A 17,971-nucleotide genomic window follows, 5' to 3' on the forward strand; every position below is an offset into this window, starting at 1 on the left:
TGGTTTGAAAAATATAATTGGTCTACTTTTAATTAAGACTTATCTAAAGATATGAGGATGATGTGGTTGAAGGAGAGTAGAGATGATAAAAAAATGCCTTGGATATTTTTTTTGAAGCTTGATTTAGTACATACATTAAATCCCCCCCCGTCTCTCTCTCTCTCTCTCTCTCTCTCTCTCTCTCTCTCTCTCTCTCTCTCTCTCTCTCTCTCTCTCTCGGACAAGAAATAGCAAAAAGTTAGTGCTAAATGCTTTGTTTATGGTAACAATAAGTCTTCAAATATTTCAAAAATTAATGATGCTCATTTACAAAAATAACACAAATTACTCTTATTTGAATGAAGGGACACCTATGGTAAATTCTTTGGTTGTCTGGTCATGCATTAGCCTCATATTCACTCAAGAGTGAAAAAGTGATTAATTAATACCCACAATTGGAGGTAAGGCCTTAAGGTTATACTTAGGCATTCCTAGGGTCACCTTAGAAATCTTAGAAATTCGCACCCCCCCAAACATCCTCATGTTGATCCTCCCAACACAACCACCCCAAGCGCTCTCTCTCTTTGCTATGCAAACTCTAAGTGCTCTCTCTTTGATATGCCACCCCCAACCTACCTTCTCTTCCTCCATTTTTTGCCTTCTCTGTCTAATTGTTGCGCCTTACGTGACGCTCCCAATACCACGATAACGCCCTACCTGTCCCCACCTATTGGCTTGCTTTCAGCATTACACCTGCTATGAGAGAGAAGGTAACAAAATGGGGAAGACAGGAGAGAGAGAGAGAGAGAGAGAGAGAGAGAGAGAGAGAGAGAGAGAGAGAGAGAGAGAGAGAGAGAGAGAGAGAGCATGTGGCATGGAGATCCCTATGAACCCTCTTCATTCTTTTTTAGTAAAAAAATTATGGAAACCCTACATATTGTAAGGTTTATTTTAAGGCTAAGCCTTATTGTTATGACATCATGTTAATAAAAAGACTTTTGGGGTGCATAGTTGGAACTTGGTGTGCTTTCCTAAAACGAAGGACTAAATGCATGTTCTCATTTCTAGCCTAATTCTTCTGCACATTGAAATGCTGCTTTTTTTGTTCTTCCACGACATTTTTCATGTTGCATTTAAGATATGAAAAGTTGCATTCATATCTAAACCTAGCAACATCCTTAGCACATCTAAGGTTTAACCTAATTAATAAATAACCATTTTTCACAAATGTTAGTGCCTTATTTGGCCACTAGAAAAATGTTAAATGGATATTTTCCCCTCTTGGTTCTCTCTTTCTCTCTCTTACTTTTATCTAGATTGGATGGTAATTCATAAGTTTAGGCCACCAAAGCAAAGGCTCGAAATAGTACGAAAATGCGTTTTGAATATTAATGAAAGACACTAAAAAAAGGACAGAAAGAAAATGTGATTAATAATATTAAAAAAAGGAGAAAGAAAATGGGCACAAATTCAAATGCTCGGATGTGGCAATCAGTGTTATAAAAAAACCGTCCTTTCAATGAATTTTTTACCGGAAATGCGGACTAAAATTTTTGCTATTGCGAAATGTTTTCTATAAAAAGAAAAGAAATTATACACGTGGCTTTCACTAAAAGAAATTATCCACGTGCTGCCCGAAAGGTGGGTACTAAAACATGTCGATGACGTGGTAAGGCCACGTCGGCGAGATTCACTTGTGCTGCTGCTGACTAGGACAGTGACTTCATCGCCGGCAACGCGGTAATGAACTACGAATTGCGACAACTTGGGTCAAGTTTTGCTCTCAGGAAACTGCCTTCTCTGCTGCTTCTTCGAAACCCTAACCCTAGGACACCGATAGAGATGTATCCTATGGATCAGAAACCCTAGAGTTGCATCAGTAACCCTTACTAATTCGACTAAGCAAGAAGAATGTAAGCTGCTGTGTGTGCAGAAGCTGATCCAATGGAGATCGCCTCCTTGGCGCAGGAGGAAGATGGCAGATTCACTGCGAGAACACTCTCCGACATCTCCATCGCAAGTAATGCGAGTGGAAAGGTTGGTTTTTTACACTTTTTCAAACAGATGTAGAAGTTGTGTTTTTTTCAAACAATTCTGCCAGCTTTTCATTTTGTAGTTTTGAAAGGTTGCTTGGATAGAGGGTGGAAAGTTAGCACGAGCTTAACTAGAGGCAGAATCTATTGGCAGGCTCAGAATCATCCAAGCTTTGGAGCTCCTAAACACGTCAGAGACACCAGAGTGAAGTTCTTGTGCAGCCATGGAGGGAAAATTCTGCCTAGACCTTCAGACAGGAAGCTTCGCTATGTTGGTGGAGATACTCGCATGATCTCGGTCCCTCGCCACATACATTTTTCTGGTCTTCTGTTCAAAATGATAGAGATCTATGGGCCTGACCTTGCTTTGAAATATCAGCTGCCAGAGGAAGATCTGGATGCCCTTGTTTCAGTCTCCTCAGACGAAGATTTAGAAAACATGATGGAGGAGTGTGACCGGCTGGATGCCATGGAAGGATCCTCTAGGCTTAGAGTGTTCGTTTTTTCTTCTTTAGACCTTGATGCCATTGATCTTAGTGGGATTGCTGACCCCAAAATCTCAGAGCAACGATATGTTGATGCAGTGAATGCAGTGGACGTCGAGGTTTCTTTTAGAAAGGATCCTGACATGGTACCTGCAGATTCCTCTAGGAACTTAGCTGGGCTTCATGCCTATGCTTGGAATAATGCTCAAATGCAAGAAAGGGTATCTCCCCTTTTAGAAAACCTTCAGTCTCAGGTTTTTCCCCTTGAAAAGTTCTCGCCCTCAGGAAATCTCCCTGTCTTGAAGCTTCCTATAAAAAGTATTGTATCAGGTCCGATTACCCCACCTCCTCATGCAGCTTTCACAAGACAACGTAAACCTCTGCCTGAGTTTGTGTCAACTCAGCATTCCAACTCAAATAGCTCTCATGGTGCTCCAGTAGGTGTAGATGATTTCCTTGATCTGGAGTCTGGTGAGTCAGCTAATTCTTCTGCCTCCTCTCAACATGATCTTTATCATCGATATCCCAGTCATCGATGGGCTCCCAGCTCACAAATGCAATCACACGTAGAATCAATATCATATGGAAACGAAGATGATCAATTGTACAGAACTGAGCAGCGACACATTGTAGATATTAGAGGTCAAAAGGGAGTGCCAGACAGCAGAATACATGCAACAACCACAAACATCCCTCCATCCACAGGAATTCCTGATATAGACGAGCAGCTTTATGGCCTTGAATCTGCAGGTGAATTGAAGAACTCAGATCATGAAACACATGAAGATCTTCCCTTGTCTCCGGGGGCTATGCTACAAAAGCAGCTGCAAGCAGACCGGCATCAATTGGAGATGGATTCCAGTAAACATTTCGGAATGGAGGGCCTGCAGCCTCCTTTGAAAAGTGAGTTTATGCAGCCACCTCAGGCTTTCCAACTCCTGCAGGAGCAGCAACAGATGAAACAGCTGGCATTTCATAATCATGATATTGAATTCCCTCAAGAGGCTGGTGGGCACCTGGTGTCTGATTGCTTGTACGCACCACATGCAGAAACACCAGCCCCATTTTCACAGCAAGTGAAGTTACATGAGGCATGTATTTCCCCTGCCGTGTTTTCACAACCAGACTATACAAGGACCCTATACAATCATGATGGTGGAGACACAAGTGGACTCCCATGGCTTGTATCCCAACCTTTTTTGCAGAAACCCTCTAATTCTGTTTTCCAAACCTGCTCTACAGACATTTCTCCTCCTAGTCAAAAGAATGAAGTTGATGGGTTTCTACAGCAAGTGGACCTACATCCACCAGCCTTTCCAGATCAAAGAGCCTTGCATGAGTATGGCTATGGGCACATAAGTCAAGCCCCATGGCTTGCTCCAGATTTGGCATCTTTCTCATTTTTGAGCCCAGGAAACAGTTCACAGGAAGAAGTTCTAGACCTGAATAGCCCTCACAGCAAGCTGACAAATGCTTCAGGTATCACAACTACGCAGCTGGTTGGAACAGGCCTGTCCTTGTTGGATGAACCAGTTCAGCTTGAAAATGGGCTTTTCAATACTTTAATATCAGAGGTCAAGGTGGATTCACCTCCTGCTGCTATTGGAGACCTTTCCACTTTAGACATGGTTTCAGATGTACCATTATCAGCTCAATTGATAGACTGCTTTTCAGCAGAGACCTCAAAAGCAGGTAACTCGATATCATTGGGCTCTTTAGAGGAGCTGCATCAGGAAGATGATGATTTTAGTGCTAGAGAAGTGGAGCTGTCACTGGCAGCAGTTGGAATGTCGGAGCTTTCAATCAACAACCTAAATTCTGGAGACACAAGTGCTGGTTTGCATCAGGGTTTAAAATCTTTGAAAGAACAAACTGTTTATCAGGAAAATGCAGCTAATTCTAGTGCGGTCGATGGAGGAACAGAGCTTAACATTAAAGAAATTATGGATAGAGATGACCAGAATAGAGCAGCAACAGCAGTAGCAGCATTGCGAGCTACTCCTTTTCCAGCTCCAACATCACTGATTGAAGCTTGGAGCACAACTCTACAGTCTGAGCATGAACAACCTTCAGTGATGCAGCGTGTTAACCAGGAGAAGGACCCAGAAGAGGTGGAGTTGAGCCTCACAATGGAGAAAGAAGTGACATTCGAGGTGAGAAACTCAGAGACCAAACTGTGCTGAGCTTTGTGTTCCACACTGATTTTATGCAATGGTACGTAATGATATTTTGCTGCAGGACTCAAAATCAGAGATTGAAGAAGTAGATGCATTTAAGTCTGCAGCTGATAGGCCCATGAATGCTGCAGCTATTGCAGAGGCAGAAGCCATAGCTCGTGGCTTACAGGTGAGTAGACATTCTTGAAGCTGCCTGTGAGTGGCCTATGATAGGTTACGGATTTGTTTTGTGTATACACAGACAATACGAAATTTTGACCTGGAAGAACTTCGAGAGTTGGGGTCTGGCACATTTGGCACTGTTTACCATGGAAAGTGGAGAGGGACTGATGTGGCCATTAAAAGAATTAAATCAAGTTGCTTTACAGGAAGACCATCTGAGCGGGAACGCCTGGTACAGCTCTCTTAACCTAGGTGTAGTGAGTGCATTCTTTTTTATGATGAAATTGAATGCTGAATATTTACTGCAATCTGCCTTGGCATCCCATTGCCTCACAGATTGCTGACTTTTGGCGGGAAGCGTACATTCTTGGACAACTGCATCACCCAAATGTTGTGGCATTTTATGGTGTTGTACCTGATGGACCAGATGGAACCTTGGCAACTGTAACAGAATACATGGTTAATGGATCATTGAAGCAGGCTCTACAAAAGAAAGACAGGTACAGTGCATCTTAGATAGAGGCTGGAGTGTTGTAGCCCTTTGCTTTTAATATGGATTACAAGCTTTTTCTTGAACTTTTTTTGCAGGGCATTAGACCGTCGCAAGCGGTTGCTCATAGCCATGGATGCAGCTTTCGGAATGGAGTACTTGCATGGGAAAAATGTGGTCCACTTTGATATGAAATGCGAAAATCTTCTTGTAAATTTAAGGGATCTACAACGGCCTATCTGTAAGGTGGTTTGGTTTGACGCTTTTCTTTTTCAGTGTGTGCCTCTCATTGAGACTGTAACTTATATTGTTATCATGTTTATTTGTTGTCTATTTCTTTATTGTTGACTCTTTTTTTGCTGTTGAAAGCCCAGTCATGAGCTGTTTTTTGCTGCTTTCTTACCCTCTATATGCTCCTGTCAAAAAAGGAGCAAGAGACTGTCCTATTGGCTTTTTTCCCACTCCTTTGCATTGTATTTGCTTTTAGGGTGTGCTATTTATTGTATGCATAGGTAATATCTTACCTGTTACTAGGGGTGTGTAAGGAAAGCGAGTTGTTGGGGATTGCGTTCTTTTATCATGCTTCCTGGGTAGAGATATGATGCTCCAACTTCATGTTCATGTCATTGATCACCTCCATAATAGAAAAAAGACCAAACTTTTTTGAAAGCAAGCTGTGAATTCGCAGCTTGCTTCAGTCATGCTTTGTGGTCATAAGATATGCACTCAATCACCAACTTTGTACATAACATCATTTGGGTGCTGATTTGCTTGGTGCTGATAGTTGCCCAATCCTCACTAATTCTCTTTTTTACTGACTCCAAAGTCTGTTTGTAAGTTTTCCTCATGTGGCTAAGGAGCAAATAGATGGCTTAAGGATGCCTTTTATGGAGTCCTTCCGAAGGCTGAAGAGTAAGGGTCACTCAAATTGGCTTGAGCATTTGGCAATGCTATGGCCAGGGTATCAATTAACGGCAATCTAACTGAATCCTTTGTTCTATTCGTCAGGGATACCCTCTAGCTCCTCTGCTTTTCGCTATTGCTGCTGATGCCCTCTAGCTCCTCTGAGCCAAAGACCAAAAGTCCTCTTTTTAGATTTCTCATCGTGTACTAACACTTCAGAGCAAAATTTGATAGCTTGCAATGTGCTAATCAAAACACAGCTCTGCCAGCTGCTTGGCGTAAAATTTTTCGTGAGAGAGTGGTTGGGCACCCTTTAGGTTCCGTTTGGATGCACAAGAGGGCGTTTATGATTTATCTGGTTCTCTGCTGCTGGATGACCAGCGATAGATAGAGGGATTTTTGGCTACAAATAGCATCTTTCCTGTCGGCCATTCTTCTCGGTCAGCCCCTCAGCCTCTATTAAACTAGCAGCAAACTGTGGTTTTTGTGAACCAATTACTGACAAGACCAAGCTTCCAAAATCTGGCTTTTCCAAGGCTTTTGGACAGCAAGTACATCACATGCCGTATTCCAGTTCTTGCACAGCCAGTACAATGGGCGGTATGGCCAGTACAACAGGGATACTTTGTACAGAGTCGGTACAACTGGTATAGAGGTGGTACAACCAGTACAACAAGGCTATTAATGTGATTAAACAATTAATTTAATAGCCATAACACCACATCTACAACCACTGAAAGAGATATGTACATGGAATCATAGTTACAAGGGGACGGGGACGGGGACGGGGACGGCTAAAGGTAGGGAACGGGGACGGGGGGTGGGGACGGCACTCAAAATTGTTAATTTTAGAGGAGTAAAGAATCAAGATTAATCAATCAATAACAACAAGCTTTCTAACTCCAAAAGTTATGAATCATGATACACATTACATTTAAAATTAAATTACGCTACGAGGTGCAAGAGTCAAGAGTCAAGACTTGCAAAGTCGGAAAAGAAAGACTTTAAAGTTGATAACATTAAATAGATATACTCAAAAGATGTTGGGGCCTAGGCGATACAAAATATAAGTCACTCGCGGGCCTAGGCGATACAAAATATAAGTCACTCGCTCTCATACTCTGCGCTCCCAATAAGAGAGGTGCTAGCCTCATGATCATGAGTGCGTGAAGTGTGGATGGGGTTTGTGTCATCCGATGAAGGCTCATGATGAGAACCATCTGTCCCACCCTCCTGTGCAATAGTTGTAGCTGCCTCCTCCTGTTCCATCTCCCACTGTGTAAAAGTATCGGCATTGCATCTTGCACTCTTGCCAAGCATGCGCAAGTTTGCGCTAATGAAGACAAGATCATTAGCTCTTTCCACCCCAAGCCGATTTCTTTTCTTTGATGAAATGTGGCTGTAGGAGGACCATAATTGCTCTAGGCAAGAAGAGCTAACGGACTGGCTCAAGATCCGGATCGCCAACTGTTGTAGCTCTGGTCCATCTGATCCGAAGTCCTCCCACCATAATGCTGCACCAACCTTGAATCTGTCCTGCTGCGCATCTGCACATCCATATGAGCCTTGAAATGCCCTGTAATTAGAGAGCTGGTCTCTAATTTTGCGCCTGATTTCTGCATCCGGCGTGAGGCGATCCAAGATGAGTCTCCAACCGTTGCTCACCTCTTTATCACCCTCCTGCCCTTTTCCCTGAAATTCTGGGTCCACCATAAAAGCAGCTGCATGTAAAGGAGAGGAATATGAGCTCCATCTCGCCACACAAAGCGAGTGGATCTCCTCATATCTATCTACGTCTGGCTCAAGCTTCTCAAGACTCTCTATCATCTGGTCCATGGCTTCATATACTTTGCCGATGCATGGCTGCATAGCATCAACAATCCTGAGCAAGTGGACAATGGGATGCACCATGGCGTCAGTGCGCTTGAGGTCCTCCCAAAAATCAGCATCGTCGACCTTTTTCTTGCATGAAATCCCTACCTGTGTACGTGCAAAAGATGAGGAGCAAAACTCATCACTGATGAATAGTTGCCGCACGGCACCCTGACAATCCTTCAAGCGATGCAACATAAGAAAGTTGTATGCAAAGCGAGTGTCCGAGTACTTGAGAAGGACCTTTGTGGACCTCTTCCCAAACTCGGATCGAAGGTATGTGTGATTGTTGATGAAGGTCACAATTGCACATGCATCATCAATCACCGATTCAATCCATGACAATTTCCCAATATCTTTCAAAAGATTATTGAGACAATGTGCCATGCAAAAAGAGACGGTGATTTGAGGATACATACTCTCAAGAATAGCTCCCGCTGCCCTATTTGTCGCCTCACCATCCGTGACGAAACCGATCACACATTCGGGGCCGATAATCTCGACAGCACTACTCCACTCAGCAGCAAGTACATCCGCACTCTTTCCCGTCCCTGAAGCATCATGTGAGGAGACAAAGTACATCTCCCCCCGTGAGTATGCCACAAGGCCATGGATAGACCTTTTCCGTGTGTCACTCCATCCGTCTGCAATCAAAGAGACTCCATTGCGAGCCCATTGTCTCTTTTTGTTTGCCGCCGCTTGCTCAACAAGGCGTTTCTCCTTGTCAAGCATAGTGGTCCGCAAGGTTTCGGAGGATGGAGGTGTGTAGTGAGGACCGTACTCGCCAATCTTCTTCACCATCGTTTTGAAGTAGTCGGACCTATTTATCATTTCAAAAAAAAAGAGGGCAAGTAATTAGAATGGCAAAATGGTGATCCGTGAATCAAGACTCGTGAGACATGATGATGAAATCATGTGAGTGAAATACGTACCGTGCCACACGAAAAGCAATGTGGTCATGAAAAAAGAAGCGGGCCACCGCGGCATCAACCTCCTCCTTCTTTTTGGGATCCCAACTCCCCTCAAGAGTACTTTGCCGACGAGAGAGAGAGGGTGGACTAGGTTGCGGCATTGAGAAGGCGGCTTGTGTGAAGCCACGAGTAGTGCCACGAGGAGGACGTGGTAGAGGGGTAGATGAAGATGCACCACCACCCGATGTAGAACCTGATGTTTGGGTTGGAGTGACATAAGTGTTGGGATCCACTCCACGCACCCTTTGGCTTGCATTCAAAGCTTGATGGGCGGCAAGCTTTGCAAGAAGCTCCTTTCTTATCTCCGGTGTGACCCGCTCACAAAATTTCACCTCATGACCGGGCTCATGCAACAAATGGGCCCTCACCCTATTGGCCCCACCCACACGCTTATATGGGCAAAGCTTGCATGTCCATGGACGTGCACCCCCCGCATGAGTAGGAGGCTCGAAGTTGACCTCATCCCACCATGACCACCCATCCGTTCTACTCCTACCGCCCGCACGAGAAGAGGATGCCATGAATAGTTAGTAACTTAGTAGTAGTCTAGTAGAAGAGGGTGGAGAGAGCTTAGAGGGTAGAGTAGGAGAAGAGGTAGAGGGAAGATTGAAGTAGTCTAGTAGAAGAGGGTGGAGAGAGCTTAGAGGGTAGAGTAGGAGAAGAGGTAGAGGGAAGATTGAAGTAGTCTAGTAGGAGAGGGTGGAGAGGAAGGTGGTGGAGTAGGAGAGGGTGGAGAGGAAGGTGGTGGAGTAGGAGAGGGAGATAGTGGAGAGGAAAGCTTGAGTAGGAGAGGGAGATGGTGGAGAGCCTAGAGGTACATCATCATTCATGGAAGGCTTGAGCAATGAGTAGAAGAGGAGTAGCATAAGCCCATTATATAGCATATGGCAGCTCTCTCTCTCTCTCTCTCTCTCTCTCTCTCTCTCTCTCTCAAACGGCCAGCCTCAAACGGCCAGCCGCCAACGGCTAGTAGCCGTTGCCCGAAAAAAAAACGGCTACTTTTCTGTAGCCGTTGCGCCGTTGCAGGCGTCCCCCGTCCCCGGCTGACAACGTCCCGCCGTCCCCTCCGACGGGGACGGCCGTCCCCTTGCCACGTCCCCTCCGTCCCGTCCCCTGCGCCGTCCCGCCTCCGTCCCGCGCCTGCAGTTAATCGGGACGGCGTTCCCACGTCCCACGTGGCCGTCCCGCCGTCCCCCTGTCACTATGCATGGAATGCCACACTAGGGCTGGAATGGGCCAAACCCCACCTTGGAGTATTGTATTGACCAAGGAGTCACAAGGTTTGGGGGCCTTCTTTTCTTCCAATTGGAGAAGACGAGATTATACAGATACAAATAACAAATAAAAACCAATGTTCAGACTCTTCTTATCAACTCGTCAGGCTTTTGGACAGCAGGTACATCAGGTGCGGTAGTCCACTTCAGGCTGGATGGACAGGGGAGAGTTGCAGATTCTGGGCTGTACTCGTGTGTGGCCTCAGGCATGTCACATGCGCGGAAGCTATATGTGTCTTCTTTTAGCCTTAAGCAACTGAATAGGAACCTTGATGCAAGAAAGAGAAAACGCAGGTTGTAGGCCCAAGTACAAAGGCTGTAGACAGACATTTATTGCTGAAAATGAGCACGAGGGAACCCCGTAGGTGCTTACAAGCATAAGAGACTGTTGCAACAGCCAATGACCTCCAGCAAATATGCAAAAGTGAGATGAGAAATGAGGAGAAGGGTGAGAACCCTTATATACCTCACATATGAGCAAGTCGGCTTGCTGCAGCAGGCCGACAGCAGTCATGAGCCATAAATAGCCTAAAAGACTCATAAAAATGCTAGAAATAACCTAAATGATGTCTACTAGTTATGCTAATGCAGGGCCTCACACATATCTTGGCTGTGGCCCACACCACCTATATGGGAAGGGAAAGTCTCCAAGAGGTTGAAGAGTTTTTGCATACAGGTCTGGTACCATCAAGTTTGGCTAAAAAACAGAGGTATGGTTTCATTAGAAAAGCTTTGCAGTATACTGTAATAAATGATCAGCTGTACATGAACGGAAAAGATCTGATTTTGAGAAAGGTTCCAACCAGAGAAGAGATCTTTGTTGTAATGGCCTCATTCCATGAAGGGGTCTATGGAGGACACTTTCCTTTGAAGTTGACTCTGAGAAAGGTTTTGACAGCAGGGTATGCGGCAGAAGTATTCGTAATTAAGGATCCTGTTACGCAAGTCTCACACCGGCTTCTTTTATCCTGAGTTTCGCGAGTTTAGCAATCCACTTTATCACTTCAAAATTTAAGAGATTTAGAGAGAGAGAGATAGAAATTGACACCAAATTGGGTCCCGAATTACCCTCTGAAGGACCCCCTATCCCGTTATTGGAATAGTATTTGCTTTTATTACTTTGAAGATCATGACTTTGGACTGACGATAAGCCAAACGCAAGATCTTAGAGGACCAAGAGTCGGGCTGAACTGTACACGGCTGTAGAAGCACCAATAATGACCGATCTCGAGTCTATGAACTCTTCCCAATGGAATGTAGGAAGGTTGCAAATCTGAGGCTGAGATATGGACTGTTTGGGACTGTTCTAGGCTACCTATGAATTCTGTAAATGAATGAATGCACGTAGGTTACCTTCACCGAATTGCTATAGCAAAACGATGATGATACGAAGGCTGAAAACTGGTTGCAAGCAGAAAACGCAAGGTTCCCTGGATGATGAATATTGCTGCGTTTTCTTGTTGGAGGCTGAATGCTCTTGCGCTGATGCTCTTGGGTGCTGTAGGATGCAACGCTTGCTGAAAACGCTGAATGCTGATGAGATCTATGAGCTGAATGCTGAAACGCTGAAGCGCTTACTGCTGATTGCTTAGATGGATTAGGTATGAATGCTATATGCTATTTATATGAGTGCTAAGGGGCTGGCCGGTTGGCTGTAGGGTTGGCCGACTGGATCCCTAATACTACACGACTGGATATGATGAGATAAATGGTTAATGATGGTATTGAAATCCTAAAAAATGATAAATAAATACTATAAAATATGAAAAAATTACCAGATAAAGATGTGATGCTTCTGCAATGGTCTAGACGGCCTACATGCATATGGGATGAGTGCTATGCAGAAATGCACACGTTTTGATGCAAACTCTAAGGCTTCTATGATATCTATATGCATGAATGATTCTCTCCAAGTGGGTTAAGGGACTTTAACTGATTGACTGACTCACTATGGCTGAGGAATGACCTACGTAGCTCGTGCCTTGACATATCCTGGACCGAGGATTACAATGGGGTAACGGCGTACGACAAATATCAATCCTAAAGGGTTCTAATACCGTACAATGTTGCATTGTTAATGATGAGCCATCTTGTCACCATGCACTACAGTGCAGAGTACATGTGACATTTCCTCCTGCTTAGCTTGGTGGCAGGTTCATGGCTTCCAAGAAGTCCGCCAACAATTGAGAGTACTCCTGAAAGAACTCCTCGTCTAGCCAAACGGCATCGTGGGTACCTTGATCTTAGAACTTCGTATAGAACTGACGGAGTCTTCGACCGGAACTATGCTTCCAACGATGAAGAAGGATCTGCTCAGGCTCAATGACTTCTGATTTGTCTACCACGTCTGGCTACTGTTCATTTGAAACATCAAACACTTCTGGTCCAACATATGGTTTTAGCCAAGAAACATGGAAAACATCATGCATTGTCCAACTGTTAGGCAACTTTAACTTCATGGATTCATCACTTATCTTTTTAACTATAGGAAAAGGTTCAAAACGACGGAAAGAAAGCCTGGGAAAGTTTGCCCACTTGTTTCAATCTATGTTTCGTGATATGCAAAGTTCTTGCTGATATGTACTCTCCTCTGTAGACATGTTGCTGAAGTCGGTGGTCACGCTGGAGCGAAGTCTGACCATCCAAGGATGCCCTCACGCTAGGATGCGGTGTGTGTGGACAAGCTGAATCTGATACCAATGTAACCTGCAGCAAAAGTATTCGTAATTAAGGATCGTGTCACACAAGTCTCGCACTGCCTTCTTTTATCCTGAGTTTCGCGAGTTTAGCAATCCACTTTTATCACTTCAAACTTTAAGAGATTTAGAGAGATAGAGATAGAAACTGTACACCAGATTGGGTCTCGAATTACCCACTGAAGGGTCCCCTATCCCGTTACCGGAATAGTATTTGCTTTTATTACTTTGAAGAGAATGACTTTGGATTGACGATAAGCCAAATGCAAGATCTTAGAGGACCAAGAGTCGGGCTGAACTGTACACGGCTGTAGAAGCACCAATAATGACCGATCTCGAGCCTATGCACTCCTCCCAAGGGAATGTAGGAAGGTTGCAAATCTGAGGCTGAGATATGGACTGTTTGGGACTGTTCTAGGCTATGTATGTATGTTGTAAATGAATGAATGCATGCGGGTTACCTTCACTGAAGTGTTGTAGCAAAACGATGATTATACGAAGGTTGAAAACTGGTTGCAAGCAGAAAACGGCCTACATGCATATGGGATGAGTGCTATGCAGAAATGCACATGTCTTGATGCAAACTCTAAGGCTTCTATGATATCTATATGCATGAATGATTCTCTCCAAGTGGGTTAAGTGACTTTAACTGACTGACTCACTCACTATGGCTGAGGAATGACTTATGTAGCTCGTGCCTGACATATCCTGGACTGAGGATTACAATGGGGTCACAGCGTACGACAAATATCAATCCTAAAGGATTCTAATACTGTACAATGTTGCAATGATGATGATGAGCCAACTTGTCACCATGCACTACAATGTAGAGTGCATGTGACAAGGTATGTATGACCTAGTATGAGGAGGGATATTTACCATTGGTGTAGAAGTTGTGAACCATGTCAGAAGCAGGGAAGAAGAGTAATGCACCATGAATTGAGGAAGACCATCATTTCATATGGAGCTTTTGAGAAGTGGGGCCTGGATGCTATTGGTCCCCTACCTACCACAACAAGGGGGAAGACTTATATCCTGACAGGGGTGGATTATTTAACTAGATGGGTTGAGGCCAAATGTGTCAAGAGCATTTCTGCAAAAGAAGTGGCTAAGTTTGTCTTTGAGGATATTTGTGCAAGATTTGGTATGCCTTTGGAGTTATTGACTGATCAAGGACTCGGTTTTAGGGGTCAGTTTGTTCAAGAACTGATGAAGAACTTGCACATTACCCACAGATTTTCAACCCCTTATTACCCACAATGTAATGGGTTGGTTGAGAGGTTTAATGGAGAGTTATGTACTATGCTGACAAAGTGTCTTGAAGAGCATCCTAAGTAGTGGGACTTACATGTATCATTTGCTTTATGGGCTTACAGAACAACCATGAGGATTGCAAGAGAGTTTTCTCCCTATCACATGGTTTTTGGAAAAGAAGCTTTGATGCCTATTGAAGTGGAAATCCCTAGTCTTTAGTTTCTGTTGAACTATCAGGAGAGGAATAGAGATGAGTATGAAGAAAGGATGCCGGACCTTTAGGAGCTGCAGCTAGCCAGGGAGGAGACCTTGGACCATTATATTCAACTGAGAGATATGGTTAGGGACCTTAGCAAATGTAGGTTTTTGCATGGATATTTACGCAGGCTGGAAGAAGCTGTTATTAGCTTCCGTTGCATGAAAAAAAGATTTGGTAAAGTAGGGGTATGCATAAAGATAGAGGGTAGTTGCCCAAAATAAAGAGGAGATGGGGGATCTTTTCTGGAGGGGGAGAAGCTATAAAGAAAAAAGGAAGCGACTTCGTGAAGGATCTTCTTCGGGTGGGGAGGGAAGAAAGAGTTTTTTGGCTGTTGAAGTTGGTTTGGAAGTAGTAAAGTATCCGCAGGTCTTGTGAGGAGAGCGACAAGGATTTTGGTGGAGAAGACTTGGGTTTTGTCCAGAGAAGGGGGTTGTGCTAGAGGGAGAGAGTTATGTGTGGGGACTAGTGTCCTAGAACCTACCAATAAACACCATTGTTAGATACTTGGAAGAACCAAGAATTGCTCAAGCATCTCCCTGTTGTACTGGCCAGAGAAGCCTGTAGACACTTTCTGCTGATTATATGGTTGATGATGAGCTTGTACACATTTGAGAATAGATGTTTGGATTTCCTTGTGGTCATTTGAGAGTGTTTCTTTTGATCTGTTGTTTGTTTGCTTCATCTACTCAAGATTGAGGCTTTATTACGTGTTATACAGTCTTCTTTGAATATCTAGAGGATCAAATTGTGTGAATCAAGGTTTTCTTCTGTGTTTTGGTTCAATTTATGTTGAAGGGAAGGAGTTCTCTTGGTTAAGAGACTACTAGTGAGAGTTAACTTTGGTTGGGTTTGGTTTGTGGATAGTTAGCCTGAGTAAGGGTTGATTCTGAGTCATCGAGACATCAGAATGGTCAGCATATGGTATAGAGATGTTGTGCTAACTAGTATTAGTTGAGGGAAGTGATTCTGTGCATCAGCTGATAGTTTTGTACCAGTCTGAGGACAGACGACAAAAGGCTTACTATTTTACAGTGTATTTGAGGCAGGAGTCTGTCAGCTAGGTCAGCTGATTACTTCTGAGGTTTGGGACTGGTCTTGTTTAAGTGTTTAGAGGTCCCTGTGTGGTGTCAGCTGACTTAGAGGATAGAGTTCGGTGTCAGCTAGTTCAGCTTGGGTAGGTTCTGCCCAATCGGAAGCAATTGTGAGTTGGTAATAGTCAGTAGAGAGCTTGTGAGGTGATATCTTGCCTAGTTGAGTGATATCTGAGGGTTTATAGCTGACAGAGGACATTTTAAGAGGGGTCAGAATTGTTGTTGATTTCAGAGGCAAAAGACAGACAAAGTCTGACTTGTCTGAGTCAACCAAGAGAGTATATTGTCAGACAGAAGTCAGCTGCCTAGTTATGAAAGGTTTGAGACCTGTTTGTGAAGCTATCTGGTGGTAGAGGACACGTTGGGCTTCTGAAGAGCAGATTTCGGACAGGAAACAAAGAGTTGACTTTGGAAGCAGGTTCTGAGTATTTATGCGTCCGCTGGAGGTCAATGACAGCCCCCTTTTCCCCTAGCTGTCCCCCGCGCGGATGCCTTGCATTACCAAGGTGCTGGTGAGATCTTAGTGGATGCGCCCGAGCTGTCGATGGAGCAGGACTAGAGCTGGCAGCGAGTTGGTAGCGCTGCCACTGGCCAGGCTTGGGCCAGCGTCAGCACAAGTGTGATGATTGACGTGATACGTGATAGACTCACCGGCCCTGACAGTGACCGCACAAGACCTGGGCCTACAGGTGCCTCCTCGGACTCAGCCCATCAGCAGCAGGATTCCCACAACGAGCAGACGGAAGTTTCGGCGTGGGAGCCCCCTCCACCAGTTCGCTATAGCACTTTATTCTGTCGAAATCTAGTAGAGAGGCTCCACCCTTGAGTTGAAACAAGCGCGGGCCCCCCCCCCCCCCCCCCCCCCCCCCCCCCCCCCCCCCCCTTTTTGGAGGTTGGGAGGTAGGTTGCGTGTTCTACTTTGTATTAGCAATGTAGCCTTCCTCTGAGAGTGGCCAGCCATGGAGGAAGCGCCTCTGTTGTGTTTCTTTTACTGTTTTGGGGGGGGGGAAGAGAGGAGGAAATGCCCAAAAACTAACTCATTTCTAGAAGACCAAATCGCTAACAAACAGGTAATAGATAGCACCAAACACAAGGTTGCACTCCTCTGAGGGACCTAAATCTTTTCCCAGGAGCCAGTGAGACCATGTTGCTCTATGTCCCAGCAATCCAAAGATCCATGGAAGTCAACATTTTGAGTAGAGATGATAATCTTCAGAAATTTATGTTCTTGATTAAAAAAAAGGTGCCTGTTCAATGGCTCCCAATTTTCTCAAGAGATTCAGGTGTTGTTTGTAATGAGTTCATTTGGCATGTTGCAGGTTGGTGATTTGGGTTTGTCAAAAGTAAAGCAGCAGACCATGATTTCAGGTGGAGTGAGAGGGACACTTCCATGGATGGCACCAGAGCTATTGAACGGGAGCAGCAGCTTGGTTTCTGAAAAGGTGAAACTAAGAATGAAAATGTGCTGGGGACTCTGTATGTAAGTTTGTATATCATGGATGCAATGGTAACGCTACACTTGGTCGTTACTTTCAGGTTGATGTTTTCTCATTTGGCATAGTGCTGTGGGAGCTTCTCACAGGCGAGGAGCCATATGCTAATATGCATTATGGGGCTATTATCGGTAAAGCACTAGTAATTCATGCCAAAATTATTCAACTCATTCCTTTCCCTAATGGCAGGTTGCATCTATAAGCGTGGGTGAGTGGGCAGTTGTCCTTTCAAAAAACTGTTTTTGTTCCTGTAATGATAGGAGGCATAGTCAACAACACATTACGCCCACCAGTTCCGAGATGGTGTGATGCTGCATGGAAGGCATTGATGGAAATGTGCTGGTCAGCCAACCCAGCTGAAAGGCCAACCTTCTCTGAGATTGCAAGAAGCCTGCGAACAATGGAAGCAACGCTTAGTGCAAAGGGACAAGGACAAGCACTGACCACAGGGTAGGTGTCTTCACTCTTGATTTGAGTGCTGCTAAGAGTGAGAGGTAAATGGACTTTTGAACTTTCTGAGTCTGTGTGTCTTGGCAAGGCAAGCTGTAAGAATGCACATACATTATTGTGTCACCTAATATTTGTCCTTAAGAACTGTGCATATGCAGGGCTCTTTTGTCCAGATGTATCATCTTATTCTATATTGTTGTAGAAGGGTGTAGACTTGTGCCTTCATCCTTTAATTTTTTGGAAGCTGGACTTCTTGTACATGAGCCTCCCTATATACACTGTGATGCCGTTCTTTATGTAATGGTGCTATTACAATTACTTACGAGACCTTAGGAATGATGCTAAGTCCATGCATCTTCTTGTCTTTAAAAAAAAAAAAAAA

At 44.4% G+C, this 17,971-nt stretch overlaps 2 protein-coding genes across 2 annotated transcripts; one reads left to right on the top strand and one right to left on the bottom strand.

The window, feature by feature from the left end:
- Window positions 1–1,713: 1,713 nt before the first annotated feature.
- LOC147631889 (RAF-like serine/threonine-protein kinase 20) lies at window positions 1,714–17,761 on the top strand. Its single transcript, XM_086808448.1, has 9 exons — window positions 1,714–2,016; window positions 2,167–4,650; window positions 4,736–4,843; window positions 4,916–5,068; window positions 5,173–5,336; window positions 5,425–5,572; window positions 16,966–17,088; window positions 17,183–17,270; window positions 17,400–17,761. Exons 1-9 carry the CDS (start codon window positions 1,924–1,926, stop codon window positions 17,591–17,593), a joined length of 3,555 nt encoding a protein of 1,184 aa, XP_086664574.1. The 5' UTR covers window positions 1,714–1,923; the 3' UTR covers window positions 17,594–17,761.
- On the bottom strand, window positions 7,198–9,078 carry LOC147631890 (uncharacterized). Its single transcript, XM_086808449.1, has one exon. The coding sequence runs from the start codon at window positions 8,930–8,932 to the stop codon at window positions 7,334–7,336; it is 1,599 nt and encodes a 532-aa protein (XP_086664575.1). The 5' UTR covers window positions 8,933–9,078; the 3' UTR covers window positions 7,198–7,333.
- Window positions 17,762–17,971: the final 210 nt, after the last annotated feature.

The sequence above is a fragment of the Cibotium barometz genome, chromosome 14 (assembly GCF_041138505.1).
Source record: "Cibotium barometz isolate CiBa-2024 chromosome 14, ASM4113850v1, whole genome shotgun sequence".
Lineage (NCBI taxonomy): Eukaryota > Viridiplantae > Streptophyta > Polypodiopsida > Cyatheales > Cibotiaceae > Cibotium > Cibotium barometz.

Coding starts and splice junctions, on each gene's coding strand:
- LOC147631889 (XM_086808448.1), top strand. CDS start 1,924: ATGGAGATCGCCTCCTTGGCGCAGGAGGAAGATGGCAGATTCACTGCG. Junction 4,844..4,915: donor CCATAGCTCGTGGCTTACAG/GTGAGTAGACAT, acceptor GTGTATACACAG/ACAATACGAAATTTTGACCT. Junction 5,069..5,172: donor CATCTGAGCGGGAACGCCTG/GTACAGCTCTCT, acceptor ATTGCCTCACAG/ATTGCTGACTTTTGGCGGGA.
- LOC147631890 (XM_086808449.1), bottom strand. CDS start 8,932: ATGATAAATAGGTCCGACTACTTCAAAACGATGGTGAAGAAGATTGGC.